General features: G+C 39.9%; 1 protein-coding gene across 4 annotated transcripts in view; it reads left to right on the forward strand.

Annotated features, from left to right (window-relative positions):
- The window catches only part of PATJ (PATJ crumbs cell polarity complex component), a 140,098-nt gene that overhangs the window by 9,888 nt on the left and 114,401 nt on the right, over positions 1 to 15,809 (forward strand). For all 4 annotated transcript variants that reach the window (XM_042030858.1, XM_042030855.1, XM_042030854.1 and 1 more), the window contains 7 exons: positions 1,495 to 1,687; positions 3,383 to 3,511; positions 5,124 to 5,336; positions 8,008 to 8,110; positions 9,308 to 9,396; positions 10,627 to 10,765; positions 15,593 to 15,669. In XM_042030858.1, coding sequence (XP_041886792.1) covers positions 1,495 to 1,687; positions 3,383 to 3,511; positions 5,124 to 5,336; positions 8,008 to 8,110; positions 9,308 to 9,396; positions 10,627 to 10,765; positions 15,593 to 15,669 — 943 coding nt within the window. The remainder of the gene's footprint in view (positions 1 to 1,494; positions 1,688 to 3,382; positions 3,512 to 5,123; positions 5,337 to 8,007; positions 8,111 to 9,307; positions 9,397 to 10,626; positions 10,766 to 15,592; positions 15,670 to 15,809) is intronic.

Below are 15,809 nucleotides of genomic sequence, written 5' to 3' on the forward strand. Positions count from 1 at the left end.
CTCTGAAAAAAAAACCCAAAGAAAATAAAAATTAGATTCCATTTTAATTTTTATCCATTGTGTCCCTGAAAGATTTTTTTCCCCCCCTTCTTCCTTTATTCATGTGCCTCTGACAATGCCCTATTTATAGTTGGTTTTACTGTTTATTTCCTGTGTAAATTTAGATCCACTCCTCCCGACAGATCCCTGCACAGATGTCATCATAGAATCGAGGCTCCAGGCAGTTTCTTCCTGTATTGTCTGTGGGTTTTCACCCAACAACAAAAGACAGAGCAATCCTTTAAAAATAAAATGTGATTGTAAAACCACAAGAGTTGGCATGAGACAAATGCAGTGCTTGGAATTATGTTTCAAGAAAATGTGTCTAGATTTCAAGTCATTGGTGTCACTTTTTAAATAACACATGTCAGGAAGTGCCAACACAGGATGACAAAAAGAGTGGGGAGAGGTTGGAATGATAATGGCGATGGGCCCACAGAGAACACACCAGAGAACACTTAAAGAAAAGCATATTAAGGCTCTTTCAAAGTGGAGACAGATGGACTGATCCGGATGTCAAAGGAGGGTGAATATCTCACTTTAGGATTTGATGACCTGCTGCTCACTTTCTTTGATGAGAGAATCTGAAATATGGTTAGTGCTCGAAGAAAGTGATTTCTGGGAAACATCTTAAACATGGCATGATAAAAAGGAAGTTTAAAATGCCTTAGTTAAGATGTGCAGTTACATTGTTTGGGAGTTTATAAATTTCCCCAGCATGCTTCCCATTTTGCTTCTGAGACAAGATCTCCTGGAGACTTTTTTGGATTCCTACAGAGCTTTGAAGGCAGTGTCTGTCTATGTAACAGTTTGGTCTCGTGCTCAGAATGAATATTTAACAAAGGAGATGAGTGATGGTTTCTCTCTTGTCACAAATCTAAATTCATCACTGGGGTGAATTAACTGTGAAATTTATATTATCTCAAGGTAGCAACTGAACTGTGTGTTGCTCCAAGAAAGTTTCATGTCTGAAGCTTGATACTATAAATTTTAAGTAAAATATAAATATGCAGCACATCAATCTTTAGATTAAATAATGATACAAAACAGCATCAAAGCCTGAGTTGTGGGTACTTAGAGATGGCATCATGTAGTGCTAAACATAATGAAGAATAGTTCCTAGTTTATTGTGTAACTACAAAAATACTTTTTTTCTGCTTTGTAGTTCAATATCATCAAGAAAGGATGAGGGAATTGAAATTAAATTTTGAATAGAGGCATGGTAAAGAGTTGAGCAAATTTCTGCACCATGCTAAAGCTGGAACAAAATGTGGCTGGGCAGTTCAGAACAGTGTGGATTGAATGTAGTTTGTAAGCTGGTGAAGGCACCCCAATAAGCAGATTTTTAAAATACATAAACATTTAACCTTGCACAACTGTTCATATTTCAGTTACACAAGCCTGATGTGAAGTCACTGTGCCGCGTTTAAAAATTGCTTTCAATGTTTTGTTAAGGGATCAAAGACTGAGGGAAAATGACCACATACTGGCCATTAATTGCACGCCATTGGATCAGAACATTTCCCATCAGCACGCCATTGCCCTCCTCCAGCAATCCACAGGATCCCTGCATCTGGTGGTGGCTCGGGAGCCACTTCAAGGGAACAGCAGAACCGCCTTATTAAGTGATGTAAATCCACCTGAGACTGTGAGTTGTTGTAATGCTGTCAAAATCAGATTTTCAGCTGGGCTGGATATTTTTTTTTCCGTGGCTCTAAGTGTTTGTGTTAGCAAGTTTTACATGGAGGGATTTTTTCCTTTAATCAGATTTTATATGTGATGACATTTCGTTTCGACTCACCGTGCAGTAAGTACAAGGCTTCCATTGCAAAGCTACGTGGAGTTGTTATCAAACAGATCCTGGGTTTTTATGGGATAGCAGAAGCTTTAGTAGATCACCATATTCTTATCAGCAGGGTCTGTTCAGCACAGGCTGGATGAAGCATTTGATGGGGATACCCAGCTGAAACCTACTTGTGCTCAGCAATTAAAGATGCTCTGATTACCTCTTAAAAGAGAGTAAACATAACCTGCCAGGAGCACTGCTTGAAACAGCCCAAGCAATTTAAACTGGCACTGCTCACACCAAAAAGCCTTGTCTTTGTTTTAAAAAACAAACACAATTTATCTGTTAAAGAACCTCTCAATCCCCGTTTATTTATCAGCTTGTTTTGGTTCTGGTTTTTTTTTTTTTTTCCCCATCTGCAAATTTCAGTGATTGGGAAGCCTTTTGTTTTTGTGACAAAGGAGAGCTTGTCACTGGGACATGTAATAAACCAGGGCTGAACTTCCATCTGTGTTCCACCCATATGGTCCAGGTGGCTTCCCTGAATTCGGTCAAACTGCACACCTAAATCCAGGGATTGCAATATTGGAATCTGAATTTATTATGCTATTAGATTTTGATGAAAATCTGGGTAAAAGCAGTGCTTTTCCTTATTCTTAGTAATTATTTCCCTCATGATTATTACAGAGGTAGTGAAATCTGAAGGTTTTAGTGGATAATCAATATTGTTTATTGCACTGAAAATTTTAAAGAATTAAATTCTAACTGCTTTTTCATTGAAAGATCCGCACTGAACAGACTAACAAAATAAAATACAAATATATATCTCTGCAGGGGGTCTTTAAACTTCTTTTATGATATTTAACTGGCTTTGGCAAAGATTTTCAGTATGCTAATAAATCCTTTATTCGCAGAAGACTTAAATCTGCCTACTTTGCTCCATTTGGGCCTGTATGAGATATTAATCTGACAGAAACATTGGCTGGGTTTAGGTTGCTTAACAGCTTTGTTATTTTCAGGTTGTCTTGTAGAACATAAGGTCATGATACAGTGTAGCTTGGAAATTTGCTTCCAATCCAGTATGGCAGAATATTATGCTGTGCTATTAATTCAGTGCTGAATGGTGCTGTTCAGAGTGTGTAAGTGAAATAACAGAAATAAGAATTTGGGCAACGCTGACTGAAAACTGGACCAGTGCAAGCTCCTTGCCTCTGTTTTTCCCTCTTGTTTGCAGTACTCTGGATTTATAAAAAACGAAAAGGATACTTTTCATCTTGGCAGGAAAACCTTAAAATTGCTTTTTCTTCGTCAAGCTTTTTCCTAGTATCCTGTTATCCTGAAAGTGAAGGACAAAATGTGTGTTTAAAAACAGATGAGAAATCCCACTGCGTATTTATGAGGAAATGGAGCTGAGTGAACAAAATCCCACAGATCTCCAATACCTGGGGTGGAGACAGAAAATTGCTCTGATTAATTCTCCTCATTCCTGCTACACGTGGAAGTGAGAAACATTAACGATCATCCGAAATTAAAATCTCCTGTTTTTATTAATTGCAGATTCACTGGGGCCACATTGAAGACGTTGAGCTGATTAACGATGGTTCAGGATTAGGCTTTGGAATCGTAGGAGGAAAGTCGAGTGGAGTAGTTGTAAGAACAATTGTTCCTGGGGGATTAGCAGATCGGGTAATTTGTTATATTATGTCACTTCTTATTTGATTGCAAAGTATAATTAACTGCTTTTGACAGTCTTAAAATAAACTAATATACTTAAACAAAAGGAAGCTGATAGCATCAAAGTCTGAATGCCAACACATGCTTCGTAAATAAATACATTAAAGGTATGATGGAGGAAAAAGTCAGCACCTGATATAAATTAAGTTGTTTCTCAGACAAGCTTTGGCTTTTTTAATGTTGTTGAACATGCAGAAATTCTGAAAAGTTGCCTGATATTTTTCATACTTTTGGTATTTTCAGCCTTTGGTCAGTCTGGGGCAGAACAAATACTCTGTAGAATTTGGCAACATCTATAGGGACAAACTCTCCAAGTGAATTGTCAAGCAAGAGAATCTGCCCTACCAAAGTCACTGCATTGCAAGGTTCAGTTTAGAGATTGAAAATGTCCTGTTTGTAGAGGGTTTCATTGAAGGGGATTTTGATCCCTGCCCTGCAGCCTGACCAGTCCAAGGAGACACTTGGGTTTGATGCAAAGCCTTTTGAAGGCACAGTTTGTACCTTGATTGTTGTCTTTAAAGACTGGGTGCTGTTTTGCTACATTTCAGGAGTAGAACACTTGCAATAACAAAACAGATTCAGATTTTTAAAATTAATTTGGTCACGATGAGTTACGATATTTGAGGACTGGAACCCATAGAGACAAAAGAGAGAGGCAAAAGTACTTCCTCTAGTACAGGATGGAAATAAAAGCTGGAAATTTGGAGAGCTTTACTGGAAAATGTTGGCTTTTTCTTGACTGTCTCCCTCTGAACCTGTCGTATATAAGTGAGTATTTTTTAATTTTTGTCTAACACCTGTTTTGCTGTAAGGAATAAAGTGTTTTGGCTACCAATGAAGCATGTAAGCTAAGAACTCACCACATCATTCTCAGCTGAATGAGACATCATTAGGAACATGTGAAATAATGAGGCATGTACATGTTAAAATTGGATGAGTTTGTAAATGAGTTTGAGTTGGTTCTGGGAATAACCCTGTGATTGCTGTATAAATCAGTGCACCAAAGGTGGTGGAGCTGTGCTGATCAATACCAGCTGAGGATGTGGTGGTAGGAATTCTTGCTTAAAATGGAAATGATGATGTAGGTCATGAATCACAATTATCAGGTGAAAAATAGGTTGTGTGGAGTCTTGTTACCTCCAGTGGATTTACTCACTCGAGTTGGAGCTGGTCACATAAGAAAAAAATTGCCCGGCTAATACCAGAAGTATGAGGGAAAAACTCTAGAAAGTCCTCAATCAAAATGCTGTGCTTTTATTCTAATCCCTTATCTGATGAGGAGCGTTCTATGAAACAGAACACACAACAATCTGTGAGATTATAAAACAGTGTTGCTGCCTGTTTTCTCCTAAATGAGCCAAAGGGTGGGAAACCCAGTGTGTGACTGTGCAAACGCGTCCTTGAATTATTTACTATGTTGCCATAGTGGTCATTTTGCTGACATTTCCTCCCATTGGTTCTCATGGCCATGAAGATGCCCCTGCATAGTTCCAGTTTTTGTGATAGAACAGATACTTTGTGTATGGACTGGAAACGCTTTTTGCCATTGAATTTGTGCTTGAAGGATGGGAGGCTGCGGACAGGAGATCACATCTTGCAGATTGGAGGGACCAACGTGCAAGGAATGAGCAGTGAGCAGGTCGCCCAAGTGCTGAGGAACTGTGGGAATTCTGTCAGGATGATCGTTGCGAGGGACCCCAAGTGTGAAGTCGTGGAGGCTCCACCACCTCCTGTGAGCTGGCCAGTCAGCACATTACCTTCGCTTCAAAATGGGAATGTGAGTATCTCTGCTGCTTCCTTGTGACATTTTTTAAGCATGTTTGTGGCTTGTGATCAGAAAGGAAGAAGAGAACAGAATGTTCTTGGGGCCTAAAGTGCTTCTCCTCTCTTGAGTTTCCAGATACCATATGCTGGTATTTAAGTGGTCTTTATTATAGCCCTGCCTTCTATAATTTTTCCCTTTTTCCTGTATCTTATATATATATATATACCTATAATCTTGGGATTGGAATGACTGGCTTTACAGAATTTATTTCAGAGTGGCTAATTTAATTACCAAGACCATAAATGTTATCGATAAGTGGTACTTTTAGTTCTTCTTCTTAGCTCATTACATTTTTTCTAATCAATCATTTGTAAGTGGATTTAAAACTGGACTGTGAATTTCCCTAGTCTGAAATCCAGAGAGCCACGGCCACACCAGAATTATTCAGCACAATCATCTTTTTATGAAACATAAGTGTAATGTTTTCATAGTCTACGCTACTGCCTGTGATAGGAAATATATCTAAAAATTTTGAAACTTGTTTTAGCAAATCTTATCATGGTCATATCAAAGTCTCTTGTTTTTGAAGTCATTCTTTTCAGTTTTGAGTAATTAAAATCAACAAATGCTACACTAAGTGTACAGTAGGTCTCGAAACATAAACAAAGCTGTGCTTGTGTACCATCTGCTACTACTGTGCTGCTTAGATTTAGGTGTAGAATCTGAGTAGCCTTTTCTTTCTTGTTTAGTTTCTTGAATATGAGTGAAGAGAGCTGGGGGTTTTTTGAAGCACTGTTTTTAAAAGTCACAGTAGAAGTCACTTCACTACAAACTCACCTCTTTGCTCCTTGGGCACAGTCACTGCAAAGGCAGCTTTGTGTTTTACATCTCTGGAAAAATGCTGGGGCTGTGTCAGTCGAGTATTTTGGGTCCTTCTCAAGCTCCTCTTCTCCCCAGGGGGATCCCAGGAGGGATCAGTGCAGTAGGAAACACAGTGTCCAGGAGATGGGAGGGGGTGATCTGCATCCCTAAGGTTGGAGCCTAAACATTGGGCTTGTCCAATGCTCTGACAAAAGGCTTTCCAAGGGAATCAGTTATGAGGCCCTTCTTTCCTGACTGGATCATATTTTCCAAGGCCCATATTAGAGGCAAAATAACACGGTCTTAGTTTTGTTTCCTCCACAAAATACTGTTTTTCTCTCTTCCTGTTGTCACTGATCAACCCTGAGCACTGTAAATGCTGCAGCCTTTCTACAATGTGATTCCTTCTGGATGTCTTTTCAGTGACCTCTGTGTTCCTGCTATGCAGTTTAGAGGAGGGAATATAATTTTCTGATCTAAATAGTGTCTTCATGTGTAGATTTGAAGAAACTCTTCTGCCTGGTGCTAGGAGAGATTTGCTGAAGACAAGATTAGTGGTTAATCTGAATGTATTTATTAATTTAATGATGATTTCAACGATCCACCATTCAGTTTGTGTCAGATTTATAATGGAACTTATCCCTATAATCTAGTTTTTCTCTGGTTTCTGAGTACTTTCACTAGCTGTGAGCTTTGGAATAGAAAACATTTTCCTTTTCTCTTTTTTGCAAACCAGAGAGAGGCATTTTTAACAGGTGGTTAGTTATTTTCAGTTTTATATTAATACTTGATTTTCTTTGGATTTCCTGTAGTAGAGAATAACTGAAACTACTTCTGTCTGTGTGTGAGCACAAGAAAACAATCTTATTGTCTGTACTGTCCCAGGCAGTGACAGCAGTGTGAGTAGTGTGCTGACTGTATTTAGGACTTTGCATTTTGGTTTTCCTGGACTCCATTTCGATTATTTTGCATTCTACCAGGAGCGTTACTTAGAGAAAAGTGTTTATAGGCAGAGCACTGACTCTGAGGAGCTTTTGATTGTCAAAACAGCCGGGCTCTTGAGGCCACAGCTCCATTTCAGGTGTTGCTATGGGCTTGTTTGCTGGAGATAAGTGACAGCATCCAAACTTATCTTCATCTCCATCAGCCTTTTATGGAGCACGGGAGTTGGAAGGCATTTAATGAGCTTAATGACTTTGCTGGTGGAGGGAGGTGTGTGTGATAACGAGATAGCTGCCCATCGATTTCTCTTCCTTTGAGAAGTGAAATAGGTATGGCTGGAACTCTGGGCTGCTTTTGATATGGGTCCTTCCAAAGCTGATACTTGGCAAGCATTTGATTGAACTTCTCTTTTTTCACTCCCTTAAGAAATGTTTTCCATTTTCCCAGTCCATTTTTTGCTGTTGGCAGTGACAGTATCCCTCTTGATTTCATCACTTTACCAGACCTTACTCTCATCATCTTCCTTTTGAACTCATTGGCCTGTATCTGATTACAGAAAGCAAACAACTCTATGTATTTTAATTTATCCCTTGCAATCCCAGATTTATGTGCTTGATTGTTTTTCTCTTTTGGTCTCACCAGTGTCTGTACTGTTCCCTGTCTGAACTCTTGCCTTGCACTTCTGATTTTTGCTGGTCAGAGGAGAGTTGCACAGACATCCCAGGGCCAGCTTTGTAGGGACTTTACAAATGAACTTACATTGCCTTTTAGAAGGAAAAACAAAATCACTGTTCACTTCTGAGGATCTTAATTAACCTGTAATATTGTAATGGCGCTGGGAAATTCAGAGGTTTTTTATTGTCTTGTGCTTTATTTATAGGATAATGACAACTTTTTTGATACCTATGATGTTGAACTTATAAAAAAGAATGGGCAAAGCCTGGGAATAACAATTGTTGGATATGCTGGCACATGTGACATAGGTGAGTTCTACAGGATTTAATTAAGTGTTGGACAGGTGCTTCTCAGGTAGCTTTTATTGACTATGGGGAAAATGAATAGCTCCTACCTGTGCTAGGATATGGGAATGTGGAATCAGGGGGCTTTCCCCCCCTCGATTCTTTTTAAATTAGAGCTCTTAACTTGTCTTTCAAATATCAGTGGCACAAATGATAGTGTGTTTAAAATTGGCCCGACTGAATGTCTGGTTTTATGCATAGGGTAGTGGTTTTTATCCCTCTGCTTCCTCATGGGAATCAAGGAAGTGTTCTGGGAATGTGGTGCAGCTGGACTTGCTCTCCAAGCCTCTTTGCTCCCAGGAGATCCTGTTGTGATGCCAGTCAGGAATCCCAGGCCAATGGCTGGGGAGGGGGCACGTGCCAGGCAGCAGGGAAAGGTGGGCTTGGAGCATCAGGGGAGGGGCTTTGCTGAGCACGGACAGACCATGTTGGGCAGGTGTCTGAGGAAGCTCAGTGTCCAAAAAAGGATGGATGAAGTGTCAAGATTCACTAGGACTACAGATCAGCATTTATTTATTAAATAAATGAACATATTTAGAGGGAGTGTGTGAAAGGGAAGTGTTAGTGTTTCAGGTTTTTGGTTTGTTTGGGTTTTTTTTCCTTTGTTTTTATTTCCTTGTTCTCATTGGGAGTTAGAATTAATAATCAAACGCCAAACATGACAAAGGACAGCTTTTCTGATTTCCATGTTTCTCTTTTCTTTTTTTTTAAAGAAAAGTCCTTTTTCATTAAGATTTAAAGTACTAAATTCTTTAGCTGTAAGATGATTGAAGTCGTGATCAAAGTCCTTAAGCACATACTTTACTTTTAGCTTATTTAGTCCTATTGAAATCAAACGCAGCATGGATTTAAGTGATTGTGGTTTAAAGCCTGGGTAAGCACAAGGATGAATCCATGGAGGAGGTGGCCTTTTGTGAGCCATTTTAAGGAAAAAAATTTGAGGTCAGTGTACAGGTGGTTGTGTCAGTGCTGGTTTTTTCCACCAGATATCCTCAGTTTTATGTCAGGAGTGGTAACGTGCAGATGGTGGGGGTTTATGGAATCATCACTTTATGGACAGAAGGAACTGTGTGAAAAAGGCTGGAATTAAAAATCTTAATAAGAAAATAAACACCTTAGGTTAATGCAATGACTTGTTTCTCTTCCCCTCCCCCCCAACAGAACCTTCAGGGATTTTTGTGAAAAATATAATACCTGGTAGTGCTGCTGACCACAATGGCCAAATTCATGTTCATGACAAAATTGTTGCTGTAAGTAAATACTGTGCTTATATATTGCTGTAGAACTAATACATTTCATATCTCTGTTAAAAGAACAACATAGTAAAGACTTTCTAAAATTAATTAAACCTCCTCTGCTTTGCAGAAGAAATAATTTGGTGGTTCGTGTTTGTTTAGGTAGACTTGTGACAGAAATGAGCTTTGGCTTGCTGTGGTTAAAGTATTATTTTATATTCAAAGAAGTAGTAAATAGTAGTTAGCTGTGAAAGAGGCAAGCATTTGGATTAAAGTGTTTCAGAGTGGAGAATCTTGGCTCTTGGCCTGCAGTAAAGATGAGCAGCATTAACTTCTACTTGAATTGAATGTGATTCGAGGATTGTTAAGATTCTGCAAGACATGGCACATTGTTTGTGTTCCTTAATGGCTGTGTAGTGTGGATACAATCAAAATGTTAATGGTCACAATTTAGGTTTAAAAACCCAAGCTTTATGTGTAGAAAAATGGAAAAACCACTGAATAACAGTGAATTGAATAATAGCCAATTTTGCATTCACAGCACAAGCAGGACTGAATTCCACAGTCTTTTTGTTTTAAGAGATAATATTTATAGAGATATGATTTTAAATTACTTTTAAAATGTATGCCATGCCAGACCTTCCAAAGCCAGCTTCTCCTCTGTGAGAGCAAAAACTAATATAACCTTTTATCTACAGGAAAGGTCCTGTTGATGCATGATCTGACAGTGAGGTGAACAGACTATCTGGGGTGTAAATTAAAATATCTGAAAACGTAAGAATTGGGCTGTTTAGGGTGGATTATACAGACAGTCATGTGTGGAAGTTTGTGTTAGAAATCCCTGGGACAACCAACAGTGATAATGAACAGAGCAGACTTTTAGGTTGGATACTCTGCATCCACAGTCCTTGTCAACCTGGTTTTGGTAAGCAAAAAAAAGGTAAGGAAAAATCTGGGCATACTTGTATCATATTAGTAAATTCTGTTTTGTGGTTGTCCCCACGAAAACAGAAAGAAGAAATTACCGCTGTGTTTCCTTTTAAAATGCATTTTGAAAATAAATTCTCATCAGTGAACTGTAACGGATTTAATGAGATTGTTTTGCAAATACTGCTGTCTTGGGAGAGTAACCCTGTAATTCCTGCACTAAATAACATGGCTGTTGCTTACAGCCTGTGGTACTTCACAACACAGCCTAAGAATGCAGCACAATTACTGTTCTTTGATACAACTTTCTTGTTTTAGGTTGATGGAGTCAACATACAGGATTTTACCAACCAAGAAGTGGTAGAGGCCCTGCGAAACACGGGACGGACTGTGCGTCTCACCTTGCTTAGAAGGAAACCTTCCTCTACTGTTTCTTCAGAAACACCTTCAGATAGAGGTAATTTTTTTTTTTTTTTTCTAGCAACTGATCTTATTTTTCACTCCATTTACAGCTACCTTATTTAACAGTTTAGGACTGGATACCACATGATCCTTGATATTTTTAAGGGCGCACTGTTGAAAATTAAGATACTTAAAGAGGAATGGAAAGAGACAAAAATAAGAGATTCAGGAAAATTCTGTGCAAAACTCCTTGTGTAGCCACCCCACCAAAAAAAAAAAGGGAATTAGTGCAGTGGTGTTCCTACTTCCTATAGTTTGCAGCATATGATTTGGGTTTTTTTCATCTATTTTCACAGTGCAGTCAGCTGTTCCAATCTTTGTGTCGCCTGGAGCTGTAGGGACTGAAATTAGTGTGGACACTAAGAATGAGGGAAAACAAGAGCAGAAGGATAATCTTCACAGTGAAAAGCAGCAGAGTCTACACCAAGCAGGTAGATAGGGTATCTTGCAGTGCCTCTTCTGCTTCTGGTTAAAGGTTACCATCTTTAATCCATTTTCAGTACTGGCCAGCTATCATGGCTTACTCCATCTTTAGCTTTTACCCTGCAATGCTTTCTGAAGTAAAGCTCTACCTCTTGGATCTTCCAACTCTTTCACCCCACCCTGTCCCCAAAACGTAGCGCTGTCCACAGGTTTGCTCAGAGTGGATTCTGTGGTGTCTCAGGGCCTGTAATTCTCTGGATCTTCTTCCTTGCATAAAATTTGCCCTTTTCCAGTCAGCAGTGATCCCCTTTGTTTTGGCAGGGTCTTTTTAAGGTTACAGTCAGTGGAGGTGCTGCCCTTTCAGGAAAGACTCTCATAACTCTGTAGAGCTCAGTGATTCCCCTTTCTGGTCCTGGTCCTGCACTGATGACCTGAGGTGTCCTGCCTGCAGCCTTCCCTTGAGAGAGACTTTATCATCCTCCTCTGCTGCCAGGGCCCTGCACCAGCCTGCTGGGTGAGCAGCATCAGGAGATGGAACTCCTGGGAATTCATGCTTCTTTCCTGATCCAGTGTTACCTCAGTCATACCCATTTAATGCTTGGACTCCATCATCTTAGAGATCTTTTCTTGCCTTACTGATTCTGTGATCTTCTTGCCCTCACACGTCTTAGACTCCTGCAGAGTATTTTCATGATATTCTTCTGGTTTCCTGTACCACATCTCTGATACCCATTTGCTGCAGTTTCCTCTTCTGGCACTGCAGTGACTTCATCAGAACTCAAGTCTTGGGTGTAAAGACCGGATAGCTGGAGTTCACAAAAGGCTTTTTTTAACAAAAGGCATTCAGACACAGGGGCAGGTCACAAAGGCATGGGCTGCTCTGGGTTTTAGCTGACTTTGGAACCAAGGCTGGAGGTCTTTCCAGAATCTTCAATTTCCCCACAGATTTCTGGGCTTCTCTACAGGAACTTCTGGGTGAATTTATACAGCTTGTGTTAAAGTCAGCATAAATTATCCTTATGCCTTGTAGTTTCTAAGATATGTAGATGTAATAGAGGATTCTAAATTACGGCTGTCAATGAATAGCAATTTTGCTGTGATTGTCGAAGATCTGTCAGTATTAAAGACAACCTGGAAATGAGAGAGATGTAGCAGTTCCTATATTCCATTCTGTTTGACTTTTCTGTCCAAGCCTTGTAACCAGACATCCTTTGTTGTGACTTTTGCATGTTCCCAGAAATAGGAAGCCAGAACAGAGGTGGTTGAGTAGCTGAGAGTTGGGGTTCTCAAAGCATTGTTTTGCTATGACAGAGGCTAGAAAAGAGCAACACTTTGTCTGTCCTGTGTCACTTGCCCAGGTTTTTTTTACTGTGGGACTTCTCTGCATATTTCACTCCTGCAGAAATACGATGTATGAGATTTCACCTTGGAATAGAATTTAATGGCCAAGTTTAAATTCCAAAGATAGGTGCTTATTTTGGATGTGGTGATGGGCACTTCATTATAATGGTGCTAAAGTAAATACTGCTAATTTAAGCCTCTGACTAAACTCTGGAAATGCTTTTAGAAGTTTAATGTAGAAGGTATGTTTTATAAAATGCGTATTACTTCCCTTTAAGCCCAGTTGTGTGAAATTCTTATTAAATTGTGTTTCCTGGGGAGGTATTAAGTAGTAATTCTGGCCAGGCAAAGCCATGCTTAAGCAGTTCTGGTACAAAGGCAACAGGGTTTGGGCTGCAACGTGCACAAGGCCTGAAACTGTGCAGGCAATGAACTTAATAGCTGCCTCTGCAAGCCTGCAGTCTGGGCAGAAGTGCTCCATCCTGCCTTGCAGGAGTACTCAGAACCCAGAGGGACGATGATGGGAGGCAGGAGCTTAAGAGATGTCTGGGGAAAAAGCCCCAGCAGTAGGGCAGGTGAAGGTAGGGCTTTAATGAAGGGCACCAGGGCACAGTACACACCCTTGTGTAGTAACTTTGTGAGACCAGGAGGAAGCTGCAAGAAAAAAAGATCCCAGTTTTGAAGAAGCTGACAGTTTTGACCAGAAAAGATTATTTTTACAATACATTTGTGGTTTCTTCTTTATGCTTGCTAATTAGAAATTAAGAACCTCCTGGAAGCGCAGACAGAAGGACAGGCAAAATATGCTGAAAAGTTGTTGCTAATGAAAGCTGTCCCTGGGAAGTGTTTTCATTTCTGAGGCCTTGGACATTATAGAAGATATGGTACATATGTCAGGTCATGAGGAATTCAGCTGGATGAGAAAGTAGAAGAAATTTCCTATTAGCTGCCATGTGGAAAAAGCTGTTTGGGGAAAAAGGAACATTATAAGTGAATTGAGTGATGCCACTGGAATTGAATATATTCAATCCAAATCCCTTCAGCCCACATTTCCACAGTTCTAAGGACGTTACAAGCAGAGACTTCAAAGTGTATTTGAAAGAAAGAAAGGGGAAAACTTCAAATGGAGACGTACATCAGCACCTGCTCTGAACAACTCGTAGATTTTGGTAATGTGTTTTGGAAGTGACAAAAAAAAATCTGTATTCAGCCAGCTGAACACAGCTTACAGTTGCTGAACTGAACTTTGAGCCTGACCCTGAGAGTCATTATTCCTGGTGAACCTTAAAATCTATATTTGGCTGTACCCGGGATTGCAGGTGCTTGGGTCCTGTGTGTTCACACTGTTGTAAGTCTGTAATAGCAGAAAAAGAGACTAAGGAATTTCTGTCCCTGTGTTTGTCTGCAAGTGGAAGGAGCAGAAGAATGCACTGGTGTTCTGGTTTTGCTACAGTTGGGAAGTAAAGCCAGTGATCAGCCCGTGCTTGATAATAAGTCTTACATTAGAAACTTAATTTCCAATGAAGTCAAAAAACCTTAGCTGGCAGTTGAGAATTTTAGGACAATTTGTCTTCCCTTTTTTTTAAGGAGATAATTTATTTCAGAGAGAACTGTGGGCTGTATTTACAAACCCGAGTTTTTAATCTTGGTGGGGTGTGTTTTTGGTAGGAGAAAACAGCTGTCAGGATTGCTGGAATTCTCAGATATCTGTGTCTGCTTGAGCCTGTAGGTTGAAGATCCTCTTTCCAAATGACATCTCAGTTGTGAGGCTCTGAGGAGTGTGGTTTCTCAGTGCAGATCAGACAGAATTTGCCTGTCTGGCATGGCTGAAAGTGAGCTGGAGAGATGCAGGGGTGGGCTGTGTTGTAGAAGTGAATTTCAATCTTTGTTTTTGACAAGCGGAGAACTTCAAAGTTATCAAAGTGTGTAAAGAGGATTGTATTGCAGAGCTTTATCTTTGCTGTCTGCAAAGGTGTTGAGAGCAGAGGCAGCTTGACAGGCCATTTGTGCAGGCTTTTGCTCCTAGGTGGGCTCTGAGCTCCTCATGGTGTCTTCACAATTCCCCCCTGAGGTATTTTACTCACTGTTGTTGTGCAAAACGTGAGCTTGTGCTTTACATTCAGAATTTCAGAGCGACGCAGCAGCAACACCGAGTGGTCTGTGCCTTGTCTAGACATCTGACAAACTATTGCAGTCATTCAGGGGGGGAAAAAAAACCCCAGTTTTTGGTAATTCAGCCCCCAGATGCTGCTGCTGTAGCTGCTCGATGGAATTTGCTGTAGAGCTTGATTCTTACCAGTTACACATTGCTCCAGCTTGGAACTTTATACGTGAGCTGAGCTTCTGGCTGAGGTCAAACACAGGGCAGCCAGTCATTTTCTGCTGTCTAGCTCTGTCAAATTGTCTTACAGGACTGTAATACTGCCTTGGTTGCATAAGTAAGAAAGCTGAAAAGATATAAATGTCAAGATAGCCAAGTTCCCACGGAAGACTGGTTTAGAACTGGAGCTTATATTAAAGCTCATGTTACTTACTGGCCTAATTAAAGTAGACAAGCCTTTATACCTGCCAAATGTATAAATAAAGTCTGTGCCTGCATTGTGCTGACACAGCCCCTCGATAACAGCAATATCTTGTCAGGTGTTTTCCTTCTTCAGGGGGCTCGTTTGGGTGGGAGATGATGTTTCCCTGGAGTGGGAAGCGTTTTTATGGCAACAAATGATGAAGCCGTGTGAAATTTGTTTTGCAGCCTGAAAGAATGAGTTATTTAACAGTACTGCGTGGTACAGAACTCACATCTCATCATCAAGCATCACCTCTTCTGCCTCTCAGCTGAATAAATCACACTTTTACAGGGGCTGGCATTTTGCATTGTTTTTCCTAAGAAAGACATTTTTGATTTGCACTGTTTGATAGACTCAGCTTAATGCACTTCCCTTTTGGGGATTATTCCCTCTAATCTTTTATTTACACTGAATTTTTATTGGAGTATTTAGAAGTAAATGTACTTCTGAATGTACAATATGCTTGTAAATTTAATATTCACTTTCATATTTAGGAAGAGTCCCACTCCCTCCAGTACACGAGCTAAAATCCAAGTGGGAAAACCTGCTGGGACCAGAATACGAAGTTATGGTATGTTTTATTTCAATAAACTACATTCATGAATGTTATTTCTTTAAATTACAGATCTGTGAGCTTAGCATTACAGGCTGTTTATAGAACAGTTCAGTGTTTCGAACACATCAGTAACATCAAATTTTCATCAGGGCTGA

The sequence above is a fragment of the Corvus kubaryi genome, unplaced genomic scaffold (genome assembly GCF_017639235.1).
Source record: "Corvus kubaryi isolate FWS band 111438036 unplaced genomic scaffold, C.kubaryi_AGA036_p1.0 37334, whole genome shotgun sequence".
Lineage (NCBI taxonomy): Eukaryota > Metazoa > Chordata > Aves > Passeriformes > Corvidae > Corvus > Corvus kubaryi.